A 25,990-nucleotide genomic window follows, 5' to 3' on the forward strand; every position below is an offset into this window, starting at 1 on the left:
ATCAACTAGTAAAAAAACATTGACATATTTGACGGGAAAACAAAAAAAAATAGAATAGGTAAGGCCTTCTGAAATGTAAGGCCATTTTTAAAGCAGAACTTCAGAAAACTGTGTTTTACTATGTTTCACTCCTTTAGTGACAATAGCTGGTCCTTTTAAGGCTTACATTGCATTTTTGCACACCTTTGTAGCATAATATCAACATAAAAAACATTGTAAATATTCTACAGCAGATAAGTAGGCTGCTCAGTTTGTAATATTTAAATAACTTCAGCAGAGCCCTTTCTAAGTGTAGTACTGTGTATTCAATATTGTTATTTCAACAGCTTAATAAGAAAAATCAAATGTACAACATGACCTTTGAGTGATAATTGTAATTGGGTGTTACAGGGCTCATCATATAGAAAACTCCTCATGAATCCATGGTATTCCAGTCCTCGAGTTCTTTTTTAGGCATAGCTTGTGTTTGTTATTGAAAATCCTTTTCTGCTTAGTTAAGTCATAAATTTGCCAAATTTTCACAGCCAGGATAAGAAAAAATAGAAGTAGGAGGTATAATATATAGTTCTTTTAAAGTTGCTGATTACCTTAGAAGTTATATAAAGATGGCTACATATTATCTCTACACATATATTATATCCTTCTCTCCCGCTTTGCAAATCAGATGTCTGATTTAGGATCTACATTCTTTTACTTTCCTAAATTTTTATCACGCCTCGCTAACTGAGTGCTATGAGAGATGTCTGGTATTATGAAAAGGCAGTAATTGGCTTCAGTGGGAATTTTCTCTAAATATAAAAGGTAGGCAAGTCTTCCCTGGTGTTGAAATTCATTTCCCTTTGGTTTGGAGCTTATTAGAAACAACTGCAGAATAATCCATTGTCCCAACTCGAAATAGTAATTTACAGATACTTAGCAACATCCCTTTTTATAGATAAGAAAATTGGGGAAAGCAGTTGATTACAGTATGGAAAAACATTCTTTCTCTAGGATGTACTTTTTTAGGGTATTTTATGGATTTTGTACGCTATAATTCAATTCTGGTTTTGCATTTAAGAGATTTTATACATTTACCATATTTATGGGGAAAGAATGTTTCTTTCCAAGATAGTTTTAACTAAAATATTATTGTTCATCTTTCTTTCCAGCTAATATGATAGTAAAAGCCATTTGGCAAAAATGTAGTATTTGTCATTATATCAAGTTGGTGTCCATTTTATTTTTTATATCTGTATTTTAGTGAAAATCTCTGGGGCTTTCCATCATTTGTAAATGGCAGGCCTTCATCTTTAATAACATATTTGCAGTTTTGAATATATGAAGAGAATGTTGTTTTACTCGTGAATATTTTGTGGTTTGTGCCTTTGGGAAACAACTGTTGTCTATTGAATCTTCATATAAGTTAAGAGGGCTTAATATTTAATATATTGTGTGTAAGTCAAAATCCGCTTTTGTATGAATAACTTTCTTATTAGGGGTTTGAGTTAGAATGTATATTTGGAAATGCTAGTTTGGTGTTGCTGGTTTTTAATATGATTAGCAGTAACCTCCTAAAATTAGGTAATAGTTCAAATAAGCAATGTTTTAATACAGTGTTAGCTAAGAATTTGTTTTAATCTCTTGTCACATGTATTGGCCACATCTTTTATGAAAGTTCCTGGGTTTTTTGGTAGTGCTGAAATGAATTCTGTTTTCCGCTGGGAGCTACTTTCAGAATCTGAACTCATCATGTCCATCCTTACTGTGCTTCTGTTATTTATCTAGATCGTAACTTACTTAAAGCACTTCCAAGTCATATTCACAAGAATGGGGTTCTTCCTACCTTAATATGGCCCCTGTTGAAATAACTGTAACAACATAAAATTATAAATTACCATTTATTCAACTTTTGCTTGCTGCTTTCCTTCAAAGTTTCTTTTTTTTCAGTTATATGTTTCTACTAATCATGTGTTCAGAGTAATAGAAAAAAAAAGAATCTTACTATTGAAGCAAAATAAAGGAGAGAAAAAAAATAGAGGAAGAGAAATGGAAGAGAATGCCATACACTGCTAGGAATGCTGCCTTTGAAAAGGGAAGAAAATCCTCCCGGGGCTTTTTGGATCACAGTTTTTCATAGCGATAGTGATACAATTTGACCATTTACCAAGGATTCATAGGGATACATTTATTTCCTAACAACTTCAAATCCTAAAATAGGAATGATGGTTGAGGTTAATTAGGAAAGAAGGATAAGGGATAATTTAGTCCCCTCTATTGTGGCCATTGCTATGTCAGGAAGCACCCAAGCAAGCACGGGGTTCCTGTGGTTGTTACCTCCCAGGTACTACTTTTTGAATTAAGAATTTGAAATTTGCCAGCTTTGTAGCTTCAGCTTTAGGTGCTGTATCACATTGGTCTTTGGCGAGCATCCCAAAACAGTGCTAGCCAATAAGTGTAGTGATTAATACGGGGATTTTTCAATGTGTTTGGCAATCCTTGCACAATTCGCTCGCAGACAGCTGTGTCTGATCCTCAGTCAGTTTTGCTTTTGGCGTTTGTTTCGTTTTTGCCTTGAATACCCTGTAGCTTCCCAGAATGGAGCCTTCATATTCTTGCCTTTCTTTTAGTTTCAGCTATTTTTTTCTTTTTCTTTCATGATCACAGAAGGAGATGATAGACACTCAAGTGCATTGGATGTGGAGTACAGAAATGCAGTTGAAGTGCAAACAGAGTTATTTAATAAGTATCTGAACTCCAGGTTTCTGTGTTTCACGGCTTGAAACTGTGAGAACAATAACAACAAAAATCTTTGAAGAACAGCTCTGTGAATCTTAAATCCATATACTAATAATTACATACAGTAATTCATACACCATCACAGAGATGCAAGTTGGGGAATTATACTTTATACTGTAGCAGTATCACAGATGGGGACAAGGATTATGAGAATGAACAAAGTACACTAAAACACTGAAAGAAATTGACTGACATAGATGTTAATATCAAAATAATACGATCGAGTAGGAGATGTGACTATTTTCTAGTAATATGAAAAGACACAAAAAAGATATTTTATTTTTTAGGAGCACGTCTGCTACATTAACCGATTACTACTTGCAGTATTTTACAAGAACTAATATTGGTCACACTTCATAAATAGATGTATATGTAGCTGGTTTTATCCAGTGCAGTTTTTAGGAGGTAAAAGACAAAGGTGTATTTAAGCATTTAGAACTAAATAGATTGTATTGTAGTGTTAGTTCACTGAACTATATTATTAGGAACTATTGAGAATACATAGATTATTTTTATTAGTTGGATATTAAAATAAGGGATGAAAATGATAAAGGTGAAATCTAATACAGCAACCGATTTTAGTCTTTAAGATTATTTTTAAGGGAACTATGTGACTAAAAGCTGTTGTGTGACTAAAAGCTATTGTGTGAGTGGTTTCATACGGTACTGGCTGTGGTTTTGCAGTTGGCATGACAGTGCTAAATCAGAGTAAGCTCTCGTCCTTTGAAGTTGTGTTCTCATGCTGAAACACTCTGACAGACCGATGTTTTACAACACGTCAGGATCAAATTGTCTAAGTAAAGATGAAGTGTAGAAATGAAATAAGCAATGGTTATTTTTCGAAGGAAAATATAATTTCTGCAACAAAATACAATGCTGAGTGGGAATTTAAGCCAGGCAGGCTGTTTCTGCCTTTTTTTTTTTCTTTTGACATACTGTTTACAAACTAATGGAGTTCATCATGAGAAAATAATCGCATCTGTTGTTGTTATGTGCATATTAGAAGAGCTTAAAATCTTTAAAAAGAACGGAAAGCCAACATACATTTCATGAAAAACAGAATCCTCTATTTTATAGTACTTTGCCAATTACCATTACATATTTGTGTTACTTTGTTATAAAAGAGCAGAGGAAGAGAATCATTCTTCCAAAGCAGACATTATAATAATCTACACAGTACCAAAATTGAAACCTGATTTGCCCTTCGTAAATTACTGACTGTTGTTTCATGACAAAATAAAGTGGTTTCTGCCAAGATGATCTCAACGCGTGCTGTTCAGTGAAGTGTAATACAGACAGAAGTATCATAAAAATTAGCTTAATCAAGGAATGACATTAATGTGGTAGTGAAGGATGCCCTTCCAGAAGGTATATCAAAAAACATACAATTCCGTTGTTATATTGGAAGTTGGATGTTGGAAGATTTGGGAATTTGGATAAATGTTGGTAGGTTTTCATAAATGCTAACAAAAAGGTAAAGCAGGAGACTACAGGACCACATGGAAACCTAGTTAAGCTTACTGGTATGATGACTTAAAACCCTTTGCTCCTTATGTTTCATCAAGATTATATTTTGCAATGCAGTGCAAAGTGTTTTCAGGTTTAGACTACTAGAAATGGTTGTATTCTGCTTAGGACTGAAGAACTACGTAGGGTCTAACATTAGAGTAGAGAAGCTTGGCCCTTTCTCTCAGGGTTTCCTGGAAACTACTGTGCACATACAGAAGAATTGGCCAGTAAAATCCTTTTATTTTATTTCTACTGTCAAATATTTATAACTAGCATAAAAGGAATATAAATAAAGAGCACTCTGTGTTCCATACTTTCGAAATCCTTTTTCCTAGCTATGCTTAATTGTGGTGGTATTCAAACTACTCTTTTAATAAGTTTCTCATAAAAGCTACCGCCCAAATAGGAGTATTAATGGCTCTGTGGATAGGATGAAGACAACAGTGCGGTGGGCCTGAAGCATTTCTTTGCATCAAGACAGAATTAAATCATGGTGAAAGAAGTTACAGCTGATCTAATTTTAACATAATACAACTCTAGATTTTGTTGTGAGTTATGCTTTCTTGCTACTCAGTCTAGTCGTTTTGGTATGCAAGATGACCCATGTACAGTGATTTTTTTTCATTTGGAAGTTAAAGGAAAAAAAATCCATTGCACGGAAAGTTCAAATAATAATAAAAGCACTACAAGTGTTATGTGCAACTGCTGTTGTAGTATTCCATAACTACACAAAATGACTGAAATCTGATACCTATACAAAACTTATCAGTAATTTATAGGTCATAAAATAGGGACAGAAATTAACATATGACTTCAAATTCAGAGCGAATTAGCAAATTAGAATTTCATTCTAGCAAAATAATATATGTGGTGGAGTCACTGTCCCTGGCAGTGTTCAAGAAACCTGTAGATGAGGCACTTGGGGACATGGTTTAGCAGGCAGGGTGGTGAAAGACTTATGTTTGGACTTGATGATCTTAAAGGTCTTTTCCAACCATAATGATTCAATGATTGTAATATAATAGTACAGAATTGGGTTCTCGGAAGAAATAAAAAGTGGAAATCTGACATAGTTAAAATTTAATTTAACAAAAGACATGGGAAAATGGATGAAAGAGGTGAAAATTCGGATACTCCCTATTTAAGTTCATTTTTGGTGGGGAGTTGTTACGGTTGTCAGAAAAATACTCTTTGCTGTCAGAAAACAGTTGTATGGGCAGGATTAGTTTGTTCAAACATGTAACAAGCATCAGCTCCTCCATGAAACTCTGAACTTTACTAAACTCAGTCAAATAGAAATAATAAGAATTTTGCTCTGTGACAATTGGCCAGAACTGATTTTTTTTCTGCTTTACTCAGCGTTATATGTTTCTCTGTTGTCTGTGCTTTAGCTTACTGGTCCATGTGTTACTGAGCAGTGTTGATGAGTGCATTTCCGTGCTTCTGCCAGATGTATCCAATTGTGGGGACAGTGAAAAATAACAGCAAGTATCTGTAGACTAACTAAATCAGGATTTTATTTGAATAGGCCTTCAATGAACCATCTTGGTCTGCAAAGCTGAATTAGGATACAACTTTAAATGTTGTTGAGGTTAACAGACTCTAGGATTTTACCCTAGAACAACTGCAGTTCAGTTCATGGAATGATTATCTAGGTTACATTTTTTTAAGCTTTCATGGAAAGGAGAATTCTGAGTGATTGGCTGCTTTATGTTGAATTATAGCATAATTTCTTAGTTGTTTAATGCAAAGTAGAAGACTTTATTTGCTTGCAGTGAACTCTTCCATAGAATACCCATACTTAAAATGTTGCTTGAATGTTAGAACTATTGCTGTGCTATGAGTTGGGGTTCTTTTAGAGTTTGAATCGTACCATAATTACACATTTTATAAAGATCATTTGCAGTGAATATTAAAAAGAATCAAAACTCTTGAAATAACTATATGCGATATATTTTCAGATGGCTAAACCAGCCATCTCTAATTGCAATTTTGCAGGGAAAAATAATATCACAAGCACAATATGGTAATTTGTGAGCTAAGTAATATTAAGTGTGCCTAAACATACACGCAGGCACTAAAAGCTTTTCTATTTTTTAAAATCTAGCTGCTAAATGTAGAAATTTAATAACAATATAGTTATCTTTCAAAAAAAAATGTAAGCAACACTTTGCTTGATAATGCACAAGATATGGAAGAATAAACAAAACTCAGATAAGGCAATATAGTAGAATGTAGATAAGTTTGGGAGATACACAATAAATTCTAACACTTTTTCTCCTGATTTACAGTTTTAATAATTTAAATGTATAAACATTTAATAACTTAAATGAAGATAGTGCTTGCCTGATTTTCTTTTTTAAAGACGTCTTAATTGCTTCAGATTTAGATGTAGGTACGGTGCATGGTTATTGAGAGTAGTTCAGTGGGTAGCAATTTGAATGGATGGATGATGGGTTTGCCTAGAGGGGAGGGTGTAAATTAGAAGAGAAAACTTAAAAAGGCTGATGATTTCAGCTTTTGAGCTGATTTTGTTATTGGAAAACAGAGGGCTTTCACTACAGGAGAGAAGGGATGTATTCTCTAAAGTTCCCTATTTCACGTTATTTCTTCACTTAACTTTCACAAAATGAATTCTGCTTATGTGATTGTATCCCAGACTTTTCACTTGCATTTAACAAGTGTTATTTCTGCTGTCCCCTTTTTAAGCCCATTACATTGATTTATCTTCAAAAATACCTGAGTCATATTTCTGTACTAAGAGGCCAAGTTCCTATGCAGTCTCTATCTCTTTTTTTTTTTTTTAAGAAAGTAGTAGTTATTCAGTGCTCTAAACAATCAAATGACTAATATAATAATAAACATTCAAAATATTGTAGATGTCTGGTGCATATAAAACCGGATGTTGCGAATATCTGTGTAATTTGGTCATCATACATTTGCATTATTTTTAAGTATGAAGAGTTTTGCTATTCAAAACATTGATACTGAAGGAAACTGAATCACAGATTGTGATGGAAATGCTTCTTCGTGTTTTGAAGAAACATCAAGAGCCTTCACAGCCGTTCTTTTCTGGAAAACAAACATGCTGTCTAGCAGCAAAGCAGCAAAGCAAAAGCAAAGCAGAAAAGTACTGGAATAAACAGGCATTGTTCTGTCCCATGTTAAAACGTTGCTTGTGACAGAAGAAGAATCTAACAAGAAATGATAGAGAAGTCCTGCTACACTGTCACGATGCCCAGCTTGCATCTTGTGACTCAGGTTAGGGCATTGGGTGCCATGACTAATTGCAAACTCTTTTGTTGTCCATCCACCTTGTTCAGTGGATTTTTTTTTTGTAAAATTCCCTTGCTTAAAATAGTTTTGGAAACTGTGAAATTATGAGAAGTTGCACATAAACCAAAAACATCTATTACGGAGAAAATACCTCTTTTATAACTTTAATACGCTCTCTGTTGTTGGAGTAGGAAAGCAGGCAAGCTTTTCTGCCACCATATTTAACTACTGTTTGTCCTACTCCATGTATTGCTTACTCTGTAAATAAGAGGAAAAATTGCTCATCAAAGTTACAGCTGTTATTTTTTTCTTTTTTGCAGATTGCACAGAAGAAGCGTGGGGCTTTCCCATGTGTCAGTACTTGAAGGATGAGGGCTGGTGCTGTGGTCGCAATGCTAGAATGTCAGCATGCTTGGTATGATTCCCCTTTTCTTTTTTCTACTGAGAGCTTTATCCAGACATTACAAAATTCATTGGATTTGGCCTCTAATTAAGCCATGATTAAATCCAAGAATCTACAGAATAATATCATTAATATGATAAATTACAACTGAGAAATATAGTATTGACTTTCCGGCATTATATATTTTAAAGATGTTGAAGGCATGAGAAAATGAAAAAACGAGTATTGACAAAGTGTATTTTAAAAGTGAACAAAATGGCAAGCCTTTATGAGGGCCAATTCCTGGCAGCAAGATGCAGCATAGACTAAAAGTGTCAAAGTTATATAAGCTTCAGCTAGCATGATAATTGAACACTATCAGAAGAAAGTATGTCAGGGCAGTTACTCGGTATTTTGTAAGAGTTACGTGCATTTCCCTGAAAAAGGTACAAGAAAAACAGTTTTATCAAAAAAAAGTATTCTAAAATAGACTTGCCTTTTTTCTTTTTTTGTCAGTAGCCAGTTCTTGCTCACCAGACCTTGGTTATTTCCTTTTTCATTCTTTTCCTTTTTGAAAGGGACTTTCTACCTTTGTGGACTGTCATTCCACAAAGGTAGAAAGAGAAATTTTACCAGTAGATGACCACCAGTAGATGGTACTGATCATACCTTATGTGTCTATTTTAGATTTCTCAGAAATCATAGAAATTTTACAGTTAACTATATTCTTATTAATAAATCTTTATATATATATATGTATTCATTTCTCATGACTAGGATTTTCACCTTCTGCTCTGTAAGGGGAGGCAGCCCAGTGCAGCCAGGCACTATTCTTCCTATGGGGAAGGGCTGGCTAGGGGAAACCGTCTCTGCTGAACAATGATGTCGATCATTGATATTCAGTGATACTCATCATTGATGAATATCAGTGATATTCATCATTACTACATATGTCTGTTCAAATTGTTTAACATGCTGAGGACCAGGGGGTCTAGATGAGGTATCAGACCCCTCCAGAACATATTAGAACCCATATCCACCTTCTAAGTAGCTGCAGATACGTGCTGCTCTGGTAGTTACAGTTTATACAGAGGTAAATCAAATCTGATAACTCATCTAAAGTCATGAACAGAGGCACTGCAACTGGACTGTTTCTGAAGAACAGTCTGAAATACAAGAGCAGTATTAGAACTAGGGGAAGGAAAAGGGGAAGGTGATTCAGAGACAAGCAGCCCTATTTACCTGATTTTATATTATCTCATTTGTTGTACTGCCAGGTAATTTGTTGAATTTTTATCATCATTTTTCCTATGATGTTTAATATTCAGTTGAAATTCCTATAGGTACAGGGTCTTAAAAATGTGGAGAAATCTTCCACTCTTCTAATATCTGTAATTTTTGTTCACTATGGATCATAAAAATCAAGTACTATCATACCCTTACGATACGAAGACTCCGTTGTGAAAGATAATGAACATCTTTTACTTGCAATTCCTCTTAAGTTTTTGTCTTACTTTATATAAGGAAGTTCAATTTATGTGTGTACTAGGGACTAAAAACATTTTAAGACATTATACATTGAGCTACTTTAAAATAGTTGAATAAACAAAATAAATTGGTTATATTTCTGTAGGAACAGATTCAAGAAAAATACATTGCTTCTTACACTTTTACAAAAAGTAATTGTCTTAAATTTTCTTAGAATGTTAAAAAAAGAAATAAGTTTTGCTTGCACCTATTGCAATTTGTCTCATTTTCATTGCTTCTCCTATAAATAAACCAGATTAACAGAAGTGAACTGATTATGAGTTCCTGACGGTGTTAACACTTAGAGCATGCAAGCTCACATTATTTCACTTTAATCTTTTAAAATGTCATACACTTTGACTGTTCTAGATCATTTTTATAGAATGTTCTGATAAAGAATAAATATATTAACAATTTAATTCCTTCACTCCCAAAGGCTTTGGAGCGAGTTGCAGTTGGCCAAATGGTAAGTAAAGTTGTTTATTTTAACCCTTCAAGATAAAATCTTTTTATTCCCTCTTTTTAGTGGTAATGACCTTTTACTGAACTTGAGAAATTCTAGAATTTAAAGCAGTATTACAGGGTACATCAAATGTAATCATGTAATTGAACAACCTTAGTGTGAGTGATCTGCTTCTGTATATTCAGATGATACTTATGTTCTACATTTTACATGGCAGCATATGGACCCCATGCTTTTCTTCGCTTCCCTCTGCCAGGCTTTTACCTTTGAATGTGTACTTTAGAGTTTGGGGTTTTTTTCTTCACAGTTATGGTTGCATTATAATGTGATCAAAAATGTGATTTTGGTGCAAGAATATTAGTAAATTCTCCTCTTTTTAAGGCTGTTATAACTGATTAGAGAGAATACAAGCCATTAATTAGCTAAGGAAGTCAATACTGTTTTTGTTATTGTGGTCCTAATTTCATTGTCAACTTTAAAACCTTTCTGTTGTATTTTTCTTTTTCTGGCAGTTGCCTACAGAGTCATTGTTTTATCGAGCTGTTCTTCAGGTTATTATAGAGGAAAATTATGGTGTCACCAAAAGGTAGGAAGCTGTGAATTCACAGGTACTAACCTAATCTGCTGCTTTGTCATCTCTACTCTGAAATTACTTCTTAAAAAAAGGTGTCCAAATCAGTGTTATTAGCTATTCAATAATGTATGGTTACTGAAGCACAGTATGCTTTTGTTCATTCTGAATCCACACGACAAACCTCTTTTCTTTCCTCTAGCCAAGAATTGAAATAGGTCTTCCTTGGTACTGGATGCATGGAGAAATGTATGTTCCCCAGAAAGCCAATAGAACATTCACTAAAAAGCACTAAAAAGCAGTCCCTGGGCTACCCCGTTTTGCAGATGTCTGGGCAGCTTTTCATAGTACAGAAGGCAAAAAGGGCCACGCGCTGCCCGTATCTGTGTTGGTAACTGCTGTGTGCTGGTGGGAATTGGAAGAGTGAAACATTCAGTGCTGAGGCCAGGCTGACAACCATTCTGTACTCTTCTGGAGGATTAGTTTGGTCAAAGGCCGAACTCCTGAGGGAAGAAATACTCCTTTTGTTTATTTGAAAATTACGTAGAAGATATAACATATGCAACCACCATTGGTAAGCTGTGTAAAACTTGAGACAGATGATAATGTGTTTTAGTTGCTAAACAAAGTCTAATTTGGAAGAAGTGCTTAAGATTATACTTCGGAAATAAAAGCAGTGCAGGCCAATTGTGAGCCCTCTACCGTGGGGTGTCACCAGCTAAGGCTGAGCAGCAGTAGCAGCTGATTGCAGTTGAACAGCTTGATTGTTCTGAAGCTTTCTGAGATGGTTTTGTGCTTTTTAAGATGTCAAGAACCTGACTAACACCTTAGAAACAGATTAAAGCAATTAAGAGAATGAACTGTGAGACCTTGAATGTTTAAGAAGCCATTCTGTTTTTTAAACTGCTTGTATACAACATAAACCTGGTAAATCTAATCATATAATGAATGTAGTAAATGTATTTTACAGCTTTGATCCTGTTCCTTCTGATTTGTGGGGCAGGTGCATATCTTCCAAAGAAGGTTTTAACTGCATAATATTTTGTTGGTTTTCAGGCTGCATCAGCCTAAATGTTAAAAGTATTGGGACATTCAATCTGATTATGGAAAATCTTTTTTTCATTAAAAATATGTGTGACTGATAATTCTCAGTGGATGGGGATCCGCAGCAGTCCAGAAGCATTAGAAATGCGACTGAGGGAGGTCTGTGTGTTGACCTCAGTAGTTGTAAATTTTGATTCTCAAATAAGTGGAAAGAGTTTTTATTAAGAGGAGAAATTTTTAAAGGAAGATATTGCTATCTCTTGCTATTTCAAGGGAAATATGTTTTTCTTCTTAAGTAATTGGATTCCATACTCATGAGTGGCTTACGAAGCTGAAAACTTAACTCCTTCACTGCAAAGCTGCAAGAGGAGAATTAGGAGGAGGTCAAGAAAGTGAATTCAGACTATCAAACTTTGCATTTACTTTCTCCAATGTATTTTAAACACAGAGAAAAGATTAAATTAAGTAACCTGGTAGGATTACGTCTCCATATTTGTCTTTGAACATTTGTGCATTATTTTAACACTTTGCTCAAAATACCAACATTTTTGTCTGTCTAAAGTGGGCAGTTAAAAATTTCCACCTCACCTAATGAAATAACAAGTGTGTTATCCATGAGGGAGGATTAAAAAACAAGTTACCAAGTGATAGTGAAATTTTACTGCAACTTGGCAACTTGTTCAGAGTAAGTAAATTATTGTAAATATTATTATTTACAGATTAATTACATTACAAATGACTATAAATTATGTATAATTATAAAAGGATGATATTAAAAGTAAAGAATTATATAGGTACTGTGGAATTTGTATAAAAGTAGGCATCTCCCTGTTATATTTACAGTGATCGACATGTTGGAAAAATTTTCTCCAAGTCATCCTCCTTTTTAGACTATGTAAGAAAGTCTTTGAAAAAACTGGAACTAGATGATTCAAAGGTGAGTCAGTAAATCGAAAGTGCATGTAAATTCTTGCAGCCATGTAAATTTTTAATAATGCCAGCACCAAAGTGCTGCTATGTATGTCTGAAGCATTGTGTTGTTTTAGTTTGTATATTGCTGCATAAATATCAAATACTTATATAAATAGAACCAATCCAATAGAACCAATTATATTTTTATGTATTAAACATTATCAAAACAAGATTGTTTAATTTGGTAGGAAATTGACTTCCACTTATCCTTAAAAGATACTGTTTTAAATTTACAGCACTCTAGTGACTTTATATAATATCAATCCATTTTTATGTTTCACGTTGGTGACTGGAATTTTTGAAAGAATTTCCCTTATCTGTGAAGCTAGTCCTACAAATCTCCTTTGAGGAAAAAAAATTCACCAGATGATACTCAGTTTTATGTATGCAGTCACTCAGAGTTAAGTACAGCATTTTTTTTTAAATGCAGAGTCAAGCGTGCATGAAATTCCTTGCCTGTGCTGATACGATACAACCTGATAAAAGTAACTTTTGCATCTTTTTAAATCCAGCTGAAGTGCTGTCCATTGCCAACATGTTTTTATATGTAAGCTTAAAGAAGTCTAAAAAAAAAAAGATGAATAATTAATCACATAGTAAAAGCTTTGGGCCCTTTGTCTTTCCTTTTTTTTTTTTCTTTTTTTTTCTCTTTTTCTGAAGCAATATTTTCTTTATCTCTTGTTTGGAGGTCTTCTTGAATTTGATAAAAATAACAGTATAGTGAGATAGACAATTCCATCTATACCACGTGTTTCTCCTACAATTTTGTTCTGAAGTTATTTGCTTTTTATTTTCGGTTTTAGATAGTCTGCTTAGGTAGCCTTTTAAGACCTCTGGTGTTGCCTCTGTCCGAGAGGAGGCTGATACTGTTTGCTTTCAATTCATAAGTGTTAAGTATAGGTATTAGTATTTTAAAATAATTTCCTATATAAAGAAAATTTTAATACTAATCTGACATTTAAGCTCAAAAATTTCTGAGTGTCTTGTTTTGAGTACTGTAGTATTTTAGAGTACAACTGTTAAACTGGTCAACAGATGGCAACATAACATTAGGCATGGGATACGACTGTGTGAGTCCCCAAAACACAGCAGCTCTCAGCTCTTCTGAGAGAAATGTGGTAAAATGGAGATGCTGGAGAATATTATTTACAGGATTAAAAACCTTAGTACAAATGATACCAGAAGTAAGATTGGCAAGTATGCTAAATATTTAAGTTGAATATTATAGTGTTTGGTAAAGCAGTCCTTAAAGTCTGAAGTTGAAATGTCAAATTGTTAAAAATGCTCTAATCACATCAATGCATGAATTAGAAAAAATGTAAAACAAATAACTGCATAAATGCAAATGATACTTGGATTCATGCTGCATGCAGAAAAAAAAAAGTCTCGTGTTTCTGAATTTTCACTCTTTTGTTTTTAAGAGATTATATTTAATTTTATTTGCAAACTACATTATCTGTTTGCTTTTCTGTATAAACAGGGACTAACATCATGCAGTTACCCCATATGAAAGTAGCTACTAAAATGGTATTGGCCTAACTTTTGTATGATCATCAAAAGACAGTAGGGGATGGTTTGCACAGTGATCAGTTCACTAGATTATTGATAAAACTCTGCAGGTAGGACTTCCAGCCATTGTACATAACTTTCCTCAAAGCCGAAGTGAGCACAGAAACTTGGTGTCAATATGTGTGATTTTAGAAGTGCTGCCTTTTGCCAGAAAGGGCCTGGACAAGTGCAAATTGCCCTGAGGAAAACATGTCTGTCAACACTGACTGAAGCTGCACGTGTTTGTGGTGGAAGCTAAAGATCTGATTCAAGCTTATGCTAATTTATTTGCTTATATTTCTGCTCATCTTCATGTACAGCTGGTTACATACTGAAGACTGAAGTGTATGCTGATCTAAGCAAGATTATTTTTCATTTCCCAGCTATATTCAAATCTTCAGCAATGTGAGAACAGTGGTGTTGTGCTAACTAGTCTGAGGAAACTTGTTCCTGCTCTCTCCACAGTGCTTCTGACATTGCAGTTTTCATGGTGGAGTCAGCACAACATCTACACAATATTGGAGAATGTGTTAAATTCCTTTATTCAGAAAATAAAAATTAAAAAACACTTGCGCAGCTAAAAATGTGGTGAAGCTTGAACAGTTGCTCTAAAAGACAACAAAAATCAAAGCGACATTTATGCAGAATTTGTTTTCTAGTTGTTTTTAAAAATGAACAAAAGAGCAGCTGCACTGCATAGACCAAATGTCTGCCCTGTCTCCAACAGTATCCAGAAGTGGGTGGCTAAGGAACTAGAGAGGGAGCATGTATGAATGATACAGAGTAACCAAAAACATGTCTGTCATTCAGAAAAATAAGGAGCTGCCCCTTGTCTTCATGCATAAAATCATTTTTTAAAAAGTACATCTTAGTAAATTTGTCCTGTTAATAGTTTCCGAAATATGGAGATAAAATATCCCCTACAGAAAACAGAATATACGGGCAAGCCAGGGGCACAGTCACAGAGAACTCATGAGAGTCTCTGTTTTATGAATAAAAAATTCTGATATTAAAAAGAAATCAGATGCCAGAAAACTGAGAGACATATAAAGCATTAATGCAAGTCTTCAGCTGTGCTTATCAGAAAATTGAAAGTGAGTTTAATCTCCACATGATAATAAACGTGTTGAAAAGTAAAGGGGTAATGACAGTAAGTTTTTTTGGAAAGCAAGCAGCACCTCAGTGCTGCCAGCGCGTGGTCGCTGTAGTGCTCCAGTCCTCGATGGTTCTGATCACTGTGACTGCATCTAAACCATGGGACACAAACTTCCTTCCAAACTCCAGATTCGCAGTGAGCACAACAGCTGCTTCCTTTATACACAGCCGTGTCTCTGTTCCTGACCGAGGGGTAGCCGGGGCTCAATCCAAAAGTCTTCTAGTCTGGACAACTAAGAGGCAGGATGAAGAGTGAAACTGCATGCAGCACCTAGCCTGCAGTGATGCTAATGTTTGTAAACTTGATGAGTTATAAATATCCCCCAAAGTAAGTTGATTTGTTTGGTAGTTTTCAGTAAAGAGGGATTGGTTAATCCTGCTGGCTCTTCATAGGAACAAGCCCCTCTTTCCTGTGCGAGGCCGGCGTGGAGAATGGAGCCTCTCTGCTTGTTTGAAATGAGAACCAGGCCCGCTGTGAAAAGATTGTTGAGATGGAGTAAGTTAGAACGAGGCAAAATAGCTTTTTCTACCAAGAAGAAAAGCATTTATCAATCACCTGAGCTGTTCATTGTTTCACACTACTGTTCAAGGATTGAAATTTCCCATTATTTTAGCCAAAATGACTTCCTCCATTGTGTTTCTTTTCAATGTGCAAGAGCCTGTCAACTGCAGATTAAGCGGTGAGGTTTTTATTTCTCCTGCCGTTTTAGTTGACATCCATTCTTTTCATAGATTCCTCCACCTCAGAAGTAAAGCTGATTCATACACCATGACTACTGATGGCAAAATAGTCTAATTATAGGAGAGCAGAGAAGGTTTTTGCAGTGTAAGCTTGATGCTCCCTCGGTGTATTTATCCTGCTCCTAGCTTCAGAACAAATGGAATTAGTGTGTGGGCCATGGGTGCCAGCACAGGCTCCAGAATTCCTGTGGGTACACCCAGAGGCAGTGTTGTGCTCCATGTTGGTTACTTTGTCATTGCTTGTTCTGTCCTCAAACACTCCATGTTGCACGGGTGAAGCTTTCAGCGCTGCTTAGATATCGGAGAAGTTATTTCTGTTAGATTTCTTCTCACTGTCATTCACTGTTTTCCCTGAAAATGATCTCCTGCTTCAACATGTGTGTGAGACTCTGACCTTCGCAGAAGGCAGTGTTTGTGGCTGTTCTTTCTCCTAGAGTTGTCCGCTCTTACACCATTAACCTCTTTGAAACAGGCCTTGCTCCTTCCCCTTCCTGCAGCCCTTCAGCGGGGTGTCTCTCAGCTCTGTTTACTGCCTCTTGCAGAGCAATGTAAAAGGAAGCCTTTCTAATAGTGCATTAGCTGCAGATTAAGACAGGCAGTGCTACAAGCACAATTGCTGTGATAAGGTTTGCCACGGCAAAATGTTTAAAATCCTTTCCTGAATTAGTTTATACAAACTTTTAATGAATTTCTAGCATATTTTAAGAAAAAAGAATCTTTTGTTAAATGTAAAATAGAAATGTAAAATTTTGTGTCTTGAATCTAAAGAGGCAAAACAGCAAAATTTCTTTTATAGGCTTTCCTCTAAGGTGAGTTAGGGAGGAAAGGACTCACAGGTTAAGGCATAGGTGTGTGGCTGACAGGATTGCTTGGGATCCTGTGGGGGGGATGTTTCTGTTAATAAGCAACATCCTTAGCGGGTGGAGCTTTTTAACAGATGCTGGCCGGAATTCATTAAAAGTACAGTCTAGAAATAAGGATAGAAGGCTGTTTAATGCCACATCTGATTGCAAGATATAAAGGGCTGGAAACACTTCTGACATCCGCGAAGAGAAGCTATTAGTCACTTTGATTTCATCTCCTGCTATACACTCTGTGGTTACCTTGATGGGTTAATGACAAAGAAGGTAGTTACTTAGTCAAAGTAACTTCACAAATCACTTAACCTCTTCAGAGGTAGGTGTATGCTGGGGAGATACACGAGCAGTTTCAGAGATGGGGTCACCTTAAGCTTTCACATGCAATTAGAATTTCACGTGCCGGGCAGTGAATGCATCTTTGCAGATTCTTTGGTTTTGGTTAACTCAGCTTCTCTTCAAGTCTCCTGTGAACATTATTTTTCATTTCTGAAAGTCAAGTGTTTGCATAAAACCTGAAAGGGCTGGAGTCTTCCCGTTGAAAAAAAAAAAAAGTCATTTGTTTGGCTGGTGCCCCATATAACAACCCAAGATAAGATCTGCAACAATAAACAGATGGTCACTGCTGAGTTTCCACAATCCTTGTTTCCTCTAACCTTGACCAGACTACTTAAAAACAGCTGCTGCCCATTTGTTTTCCTCTGATCCTGTGCTTTAGGTGGAGCATCCCACACAGATTTACAGCTATGAGGTCTAAACCAGTGGATCAGGAAAGGGCACGAGACATTTCAGTGAGATGTACCTATCGCAACAGCACTTAAATTAATAACACTGTAAGGGACATATATAGAAAACTCATGTCCTGTAGCAAGCTCATGTATCATCTTGAGTAATTTAAACAGCTTTGGTATCTGATATATTATGTCTAACAATATTACTCCAAGAAGGATTCTGAAGCCTTGATTTAGCTGTCTGTCTGAATTTAGTTATTCTATATATTTTGCAAAGGTTATGTATTTATAAGCATGTTCAGTTAAACAAATGTGTTATTACTTTCTTTCTCTACAATAACCGTTCTGGTGTATGTTTTTATACATATTGTTTATAATTACATGTACATTTTGGCTTATATTTTACAGGATTTTCTGAAATGATTCATTAATAAGCTAATTCCTAAATAGTAAAACTGATAAATAATACTGAAATCAGAATTTGTGTAAAATATACGTATTACGGTATTTGGTATGGTTATGCATGTCAGGCAAAATTCTGTAATTTTTTTTCTGATGTCTTTGGACAATTTCAGGATAGCTAATGTGTATATCTGATACGTTTCACATGCAGTAGAGACTTTCTTTAAAGCAGTGATTCTTTTTAAGAAAACTTACAAAAAGCATATACGACTTAATTTTAATGAAGCAAAAAGATAATAGTAACAGCACACGTTTAAAGCCTGAAGATCAAATAGCTGAGTCAAGTGATCTCTCAGTGCTATTATTATTAACTAAACAAATCAATCATGTTTTTATACAATAGCAATAAAACAACTGTTAAGGATATGTTAATTTTAAAAGAATAAGTATTTTTGCACTTGGAGCATAAATGTGCATGTGTATTCCAACTAATAATTTATCACAGTTTTTGAACTGCAATTTTTATATATGCATTTCCTTTTCATAATTACTCAGATGGCAGATTGAACATGGATTGAAGAGATGCCATTTCATATTTTAAGATAAGCCGGGTATTCATGTTAGCTAAATCTATATTTAATATATTGGGCTCTGTCCTGAATAATTTTTTCAGCAGACATAGCTTATGCTTATGCTGCTTGCATTTATTTATATGAAAATAGTGCTCTTTTTAAAATTAATACAAAAATAGTTCCAATTCGCTGTGTTCAGATTGCTATAGTATTAGATGGAAGCACTTAAACACTGCACTGCCAAAAATTAAAACATGGGACTTGAGGGACTCCTGAGCGAATTGCATGTCCTGATCGCATTACTGTTCTGCAAAAAGGCCATGCTGTAACTGTATCTTGCAGATAGCTTCACTGTGAGTGGCTAGGAAAGGGTTTGGAAGCTCCTTATGAGCATTCTTGGGATTCATCTATAAGATCCTATATTCCCCCCTTTGCAACAAAAAAAGGGGGGATTATCTGACACGGCTGTTGTGGTCTTTCTGAGGAACATGCTGGTGGAGGCTCTGTCCCTCCGTAGCGGCTCTCCGTCCATCCTCATGCCATGAGCTCATTCTCTAACTGTGGTCTGTGCAGGTGAAGGTGAGTGGTCCTTGGGGACCTTGCCTCCCACTTCCACTGTCCGTGCTACCCACGCAACTATCATTGAGATTTATCACGTGTCTTTTCTCGGGTTGGCCTTACAGCAGCTGCAGCTCTTTGGGTATAAAGATGAACAGGGTAGATGAGCTGGATTTCTATAGGTTTCTGGTGTGGAGGTGCATTTAGTAAAGAAATTAATCCAGATGTTCTAGTGATTTCTGTAAGGCATTTGGGCACAGTACTTGAGTGTGGCAGCATTCAGGAGGCATTTTTGGACCTTACTTTTTATTTGTCAGACATTTCACAGTTTCTTTTGTTTTGAATGAATGCCTCATGTGAAAAAAGGAGAACACAAAGGATGCAGAAGCAGAAAGGTTTTATGCTCATAATTGCACAGATAAGAGATCTTTATAATTCCAAATAACCTGTAATATCAAAACTCCATTGTACTAAAACCCTTTTAATTCTTAGTGGAGATGGAGAGCTCATAAGGCAGAGATCAAATGAAGTATTTTCTTGTCTCATGATTAATATATTTTAATTGGTTTGGCTTTTTAAAGAGGAAGGGAAAAAAAAGACCTCAGATATTTGCACAGCTTTAATGAAAATAAAACTGCAACAGGATCAAATGTGCCATGTCAGCACCTTAGTGCAACCAGATCACTTATGGAATTCTCCATAGTAGGGAAAGTAGTTTCTAGATTAAAAATATATACATATATATGGCTCACAGACCACAGGCTCTAACCCCTCCCCTTGTTTTAAGGGAGAATTAGAATTTTGAGTCATTTCTGAAAAATATTTGTCTTCTTAAAGCTTCCTTTAATTCCCAGTCTTTAATTAACAACAAGAAAGTTTCTTCAAATTTGTGTTTCTTGACACAAACCTGTTAGTTTTTAACCCATCCACTGTGGACATGGAGAGTGAACTGTTCTCACTCTTCGGTTTTCTCTTCTTTAGCCTAATCAGTTCCAGTCCTCTCAATCTTTCCTCATAGGTCGTGTTCTCTAGATGTCTGACCATTTTCTTCACTCTCTCAGGGCTCTTTCAGATAGTTTATATCTTTCTTTGAAATCTGATGCCCAAAATACAATAATCCAGCTAGAGCTTTACTCCTGCCAAGCAGGGTTGAAAAATTACTTCCTATGCTCTGCAGTCCCTTCTCCTGTACATGTCCCAGAATGATGATCTTTTTATTTTATTGCATTAGCACAACTTTGTTTCTCACTCGCCTTGTGATCCATTGTAACACCCAGAATCACTGTTTGGTCTTCCTCATCCTGAGCAGTAGGTTGTTTCTGTGGAAGTGTTGTCCCTCTTGGTTTTGCTAGAGCATTTCAATTTTTTTCCCCAAGTAATTCTCCAATTTCAGAATATTATTCTAAATTCTAGTAATGTTTTCCAGTTGCACGTTTGTAGTCTTAGTTAATATGATTTCTGTTACCTAAATTCTTAAAGAAAACATTGACTTAAACTCCACAAGAACTCCACATCTTTTCAGTTGTTTAAGGATTCATTAGTAGATACTCTTTAGTTATAATTATTCAAACAGTTTTCACTTTGTAATGCTTTAACCTAGACCTTGTTTCCTAGAATTTGTGTATTAAATTGTTATGTGAAATGATGTCAAAAATCATACTGAGGTCAAAACAGAGGACAGTGTTTTGCTTTTCCCTATCATTTCCCATTTTTTCCTTCTTACAGCAGATTAGCTTGACTTGATGTGGTTTGTTCTTGACAGACTCCTGTTGAATATTACTCATCTACTTACCGTTCAGTGGTTTTCAATTCTTTGAGTAACTGTTCTCTTCTTGTTTTCCATGCATATAATGTGAACCGAGCGGTCCGTAATGAGCCGGCTCCTTTCTCATTGCACTCCTGAAGTTAGGCATGTACCTGCTCATCTTTTTTCTGCTTTTCAGAAGTTCCTAATGACAGTTGGTCATAGCTCTGACAGTTATTTCCTTCTCTTCTTGACTATAAGACCTATCCTATTTGAAAACATGTAATTGATGCAAATATTCTGTAGTCCATTCCCTAATCTTTGGTTTTACTTGTGATTGAATTAGGCACCTGCTCAGAGATGACCTTTCTAACAGATGTGCCAGAAATGTGTTAAACACTTTAGCTTTCCTAGTGTGTTGGCAGTTATGTTATTGTTTTGCCGAGTTATAGACTATCCCTCTCCACAGTCACCACAGAGGAAACACACTTAAAATGCCAAATTCTTTAAAAAGGTGACTCAGGGTCTGGCAGTTCTTCCACTCCTCTGTTGGCTCCTTTGCTGACCTGCTGAACTGTCATCTTTAGCATCCAGAACTCTGGACAGCAGAAGGGTAGAGACAGTGCAATGTTTAGGAACAGGGAAACGTAGCCCTGCTGCCCTATGGAGAACATGCTCTGTGAACAGCACGGATCCTCCTGGTTCTAGCTGCTGGGGCCTCTGTGGCTGGCAGGGGGAGATGCATTTGGTTCTTTTTTTCACATTCTTGAACTGCCTTCGCATCTGGTTCAGCCCAAAATCACAGTGTTTGCAGTTATAGGGACATTGTTGAACGTTGCATCAGATAATTTGGAAAAGAAGGGAGGAACGTGTAGTGGTGCAAGGTCACTAGGGAAGGTTTTCTCTCACAGGTGGGTAATTTGAGGCAGAGACACTTAGTATTATTTCCAGAATCCCATAGCAGGTTTCGCAATGTGAAATATCATCCAGGAGTCCTGGCTTAAGCATGTTACTCCAGCCACGAGGCTCCACTCCTCAACAACATAGAAAAATCTCTTGGGCTTTAGGAATAGGGGGCAGGTTGAGATAAATGGGAAGGGAAATAAGAATGTCATCTCCACTTTAGGGTGTAATACTCATTTAAGAATGGTTAGAGCTTTTTGAATAATGAATCTCTTTCAATATTTAATGCCGGTAAAATGCTGTCTGAAGAACAGGTATTGTAAATGAAAACTGAAAGAAATGTTGCCGGAAAATTATTATAAACCTTAGGGAACTGCTAATTTCAAAAACAGCACACAGATTTCATTTGTAGTATGACTTTCAATTATTTATATTTATGTAAAAATACCTGGAACAATTCTGATACCTTTTTGTTTTTATCCCTTGCAGCTCTCAGACAGCTGTATAACGGATTACTATGAAAAATACAAGGACCGAATGAATGAGCTCGAAGCATTTAACATGGTAAAAATCATGGGATTAATACCATTACCTTGTACATATGTGCTAGTCTAGAACAAAGCCCCGTTAACTTTTATGTGGAGGTGGACTGTCTTACACTGTGGTATGCAACCTCAAAAACAAAGCTGCTCCCCCTGCTCCAAACTTTGGAGCATATCCTATTCCAAAACTATATTAGGTGTTAGTAAAATAATAAAGAGAACACATGGAAGATTCTTTTGCAAGAGGGACTATTACCCTGAAAAATGAAATGTTAGTCTCCTTTTAAATCTAGACTGGTCTCCATGCAGTTATTTCATAAAAGTTCTTTTTATTAAAATTCATTATTTCCCTCTTTAAAATTGTTCTGCTTCATATAGTATCATTTTCTTGTTGGACAGTGCCTCAAAGCCAACTAAATAACATAGTTTCTTAGTTTTATGACATTCTATGTATTTTTGATCTTCAGTGTAATCTGTTTTGAAGATGTCCATCCCACAGGGAAAATTGGCAAGGTGACATTTGTACAACAAATCCACTAGAATATGATTGACCTTCCTGGAATTGTTTTGTGGAAATGTAGCCATTTGGAAGTCTGTTGGCTCTCTTCCCTAAAATCCTAATAGCATCTAATCTTTCAGTTGAAGGTAGTTCTGGCGCCCTGCATAGAAGTTCTGATACTTCTGGATCGTCTTTGCTACCTCAAGGAGCAGGTATTTTTGCATTATATTTTATGACACCTAAAGGCTACACTGGTGAAATGAGGCTGTTTCAGCCAATTTATTAGTGTGCAGGCCAGAAGTCTCTGTTGCAGAATTATTATTCTCATCATATTTGCAAAAGTGTAAGTATTCATTTTAGTGTAAACATATGCCTAGCAGATGTTTTCATTTTCGGTGTAGCAGCAACAGTAAGGTTTGTGTTCTTTTAATTGTACAGTAATTACTAGTCAACAGACAGTAAAAAAAATAAATATACAACAAATCTTAATTTATACAACATATTGAGAGATATAATAATTGAAAGGAATATTGAAAGATCTGAACAAAAACTATGATGTGCATGCTAGAGCTTCCAAAGAATATGCTTTAGAACATGTACTTCAAGAAATCTTGAATTAGGTCCAAAATGCTCATTAATTCTTTTTATTGTTTCTTAATTAAGATCTATGATGAGAGAGGGTGCACTTGCTACAACTGTATGAGTCAACTGAGGTACATTTGACTAACATACAGCCTGGATATATTATACAAGTAGAGACCTGGGATATAATAAGCAAGTGCTACTACATTTACTCTGCAATGATTTATCTATTACAGTGTTTCTACTAACACTAATTTTGAGCTTGGCGGGATTAACTCAGAGGCAACAATCATACCTTCTCTGCAGCAGTAAAAATTTTTGACAAGTTATAATTTGTTTAGGAGGAAATGGTAGTGTCTGGTAGCTTCTGCTCAGGGACATGCGCAAAATAAAATTTTAAAATGAATTTTAAACCCGTTCATGTGAACAACTCTGTTTTTTCCACTATAAACTTTTAATTTTAACATCTCCATTTTATCATAAGTAAAAATTCACTTTATTTTCTGGCATAGTGCACATGGAACAAATGAATTGTAGTAAATGTATGCTTTTTATCTAGCTGGTGTTTTTGCAGAAAGGCAATCGGAAATATGTAATAGTGGTGTATTTTCCCAAATGCCAACCAGCTATAAATCACATAGAGATCTGTATGATTTCCAAGACAGAAGATCAGACTTGCTGCACTTAGCACTAATTTACCTTTTCTAAATGCAATACACCCATAGATTTAATCTTGTACTGGTTGATTCACAAAATATGTTTAGGAAGAAGAAATAGGAGTGATAAAAGCCATACGCAACATGAAGACCAAATCCAGCTGGCCTTATTCATTTGAAAAGTCAGTTAATTAGCTTCAGTAGTTGTATGTGCTGCATAAAATGAGTAAGATTTGATCCTTAATTTCTTTCCTTCTACATCACTGGAAAGAAAAGCTTTATTGATGATGGAGGTGGTAAAGTGTTGCTTGAGAGCACCAAAATTAATGTAATGACTTTAGTGTTTTGGAGGGTTGTTTGTTCACAACAAGCTTTCAGTAATTTTGTTATTCCATAAGTGTTTTTCCTGCTTTGAATCAAGGATAATATTTATGTTTTGCAATTTCATATTTGAAAATGTAGGCATACTAACCTTTAAGTCAAATACATTTTTATGTACATCAATCATATATCATTTTACAGGACAACATTGCTTGGTCTGGACTTGTGAAGTTATTTGATCCTGTGAAATCTCCCAGATGCTATGGAGTTATTGCTCTGAAGAAACAGTCGTCTGAAGTGGAATCAAAACTACAGATATGTTGAAATCTCTGCATTGATACTGCCGTTTCCTCACTTTTTTTTCCTATTACTTGTAAGTGATTCCTCGAGTATGATGATGCATTTGATAGCTGTTCAGTTTATATCTGCAAAAATAAAAATTGCAATGCCTCTGTAAATCATGATAAATAAATAGTGATCTGTAGTTTATTTATAAATACCATTGCCTTCTTGTGTCAGTTGCTAAATAAAAGATCTGATTTTTATCATAAAAGTTATGGCCCATATTATGTGATTAGTGTTTTAAAATAGCTTTAATGTTTCTTCTTGTTATTGCATTTTACTTCTGTGTTAGTGCCCCTTCTCTAGGTGATTTCTTCTTTTACTTGCAAGATCACTTTTCCGGATTGTAAACCTTCTCACTCCTTACCAGTGGCTGCCATCAGTCCTCACACACCAGCCTTGCCTTGGTCTTTGCTGTATTCAGACTGTGCAGACCTTAAAAGGAATATTAACCTGTACTGTAGACAGGAGGTGGTTAAACTAAGGGAAATCTTTCTACTTCCCTGTTCTCCAGATCATCAGCACCAACTCCCTTATGCAGCCACTAGAAGAGCCTAGAATTTGCCTAATGCCCAATAGTGGATATCACCCAGAAGGGGTTTTGCATTAACCTCTTCGTCTTTCAGGTGTGTTCCGGGTGTGCTTAGTCACTGGTCATGCTGAAAAGAACTGCTGGGTGTGATCCACTCAGCTGGGAAACTCTGGAGTGTTTAAGAACCAGCTGCCCCGCTGGGTTTCGTGCTGTAACCCCCCGGTTATAGCAGGAGGCTGTGGTCTGGCCCGAATGTGTTGGGTGTAAACACCTGGGTGCCCAAGTGGGTTGTAACTCCCAAGTTTCTGCTTGGCAGAAGTGAATTCAGGACTGGGAAACTTCTTTGTTGCTGCATTTGCTTCAACGAGTTGCCTCCTTTAAACTTGCAGATGTTGTATTGGTGTTAAAAAAGAGAAATTTCCAAGTGTCAGTGCTTTTATTAGAGCTTTCCAGTGTACATAAAGCATAATTATCTTCCAGTGCACAGAAGAAAAGGACAACAAATAAAGAATAAAATACAACATAAAAGAAGGAAAAGGCAGAATGGGACTTCAGTAGGCAGGAGGTCAGACTAACCTGTTAATATTATTTTTATGGTGTAACTGAAGTGATGATTATGGAATTCGGACTGAGATTTGTATCTTGACTGGAGAGCAGTTTTATTCCATTTTGGTCTGCAAAATGTAATGAGAGTTTGTGAACAGGACTAGTCAAGAAAAGAGAGCAAGCCACCCTCTTGGCAAGACGCATCTTTTTCGAAAAATTATTTCTTTTTGGTAGTGAGCT

At 35.8% G+C, this 25,990-nt stretch overlaps 1 protein-coding gene across 1 annotated transcript in view; it reads left to right on the forward strand.

Moving 5' to 3' along the window:
* METTL25 (methyltransferase like 25) overlaps positions 1-24,883 on the forward strand; it is a 45,833-nt gene extending 20,950 nt beyond the window's left edge. Inside the window, exons 5-11 of the mRNA XM_010211142.2 lie at positions 7,881-7,975; positions 9,906-9,935; positions 10,445-10,518; positions 12,391-12,484; positions 22,220-22,294; positions 22,912-22,983; positions 24,532-24,883. Coding sequence (XP_010209444.2) covers positions 7,881-7,975; positions 9,906-9,935; positions 10,445-10,518; positions 12,391-12,484; positions 22,220-22,294; positions 22,912-22,983; positions 24,532-24,654 — 563 coding nt within the window. The 3' untranslated portion in view covers positions 24,655-24,883. The remainder of the gene's footprint in view (positions 1-7,880; positions 7,976-9,905; positions 9,936-10,444; positions 10,519-12,390; positions 12,485-22,219; positions 22,295-22,911; positions 22,984-24,531) is intronic.
* The last annotated feature ends 1,107 nt before the right edge of the window (positions 24,884-25,990 follow it).

This window comes from Tinamus guttatus, unplaced genomic scaffold (assembly GCF_059628265.1).
Source record: "Tinamus guttatus ecotype Peru unplaced genomic scaffold, ASM5962826v1 Tinamus_guttatus_pri_ptg000399l, whole genome shotgun sequence".
NCBI lineage: Eukaryota > Metazoa > Chordata > Aves > Tinamiformes > Tinamidae > Tinamus > Tinamus guttatus.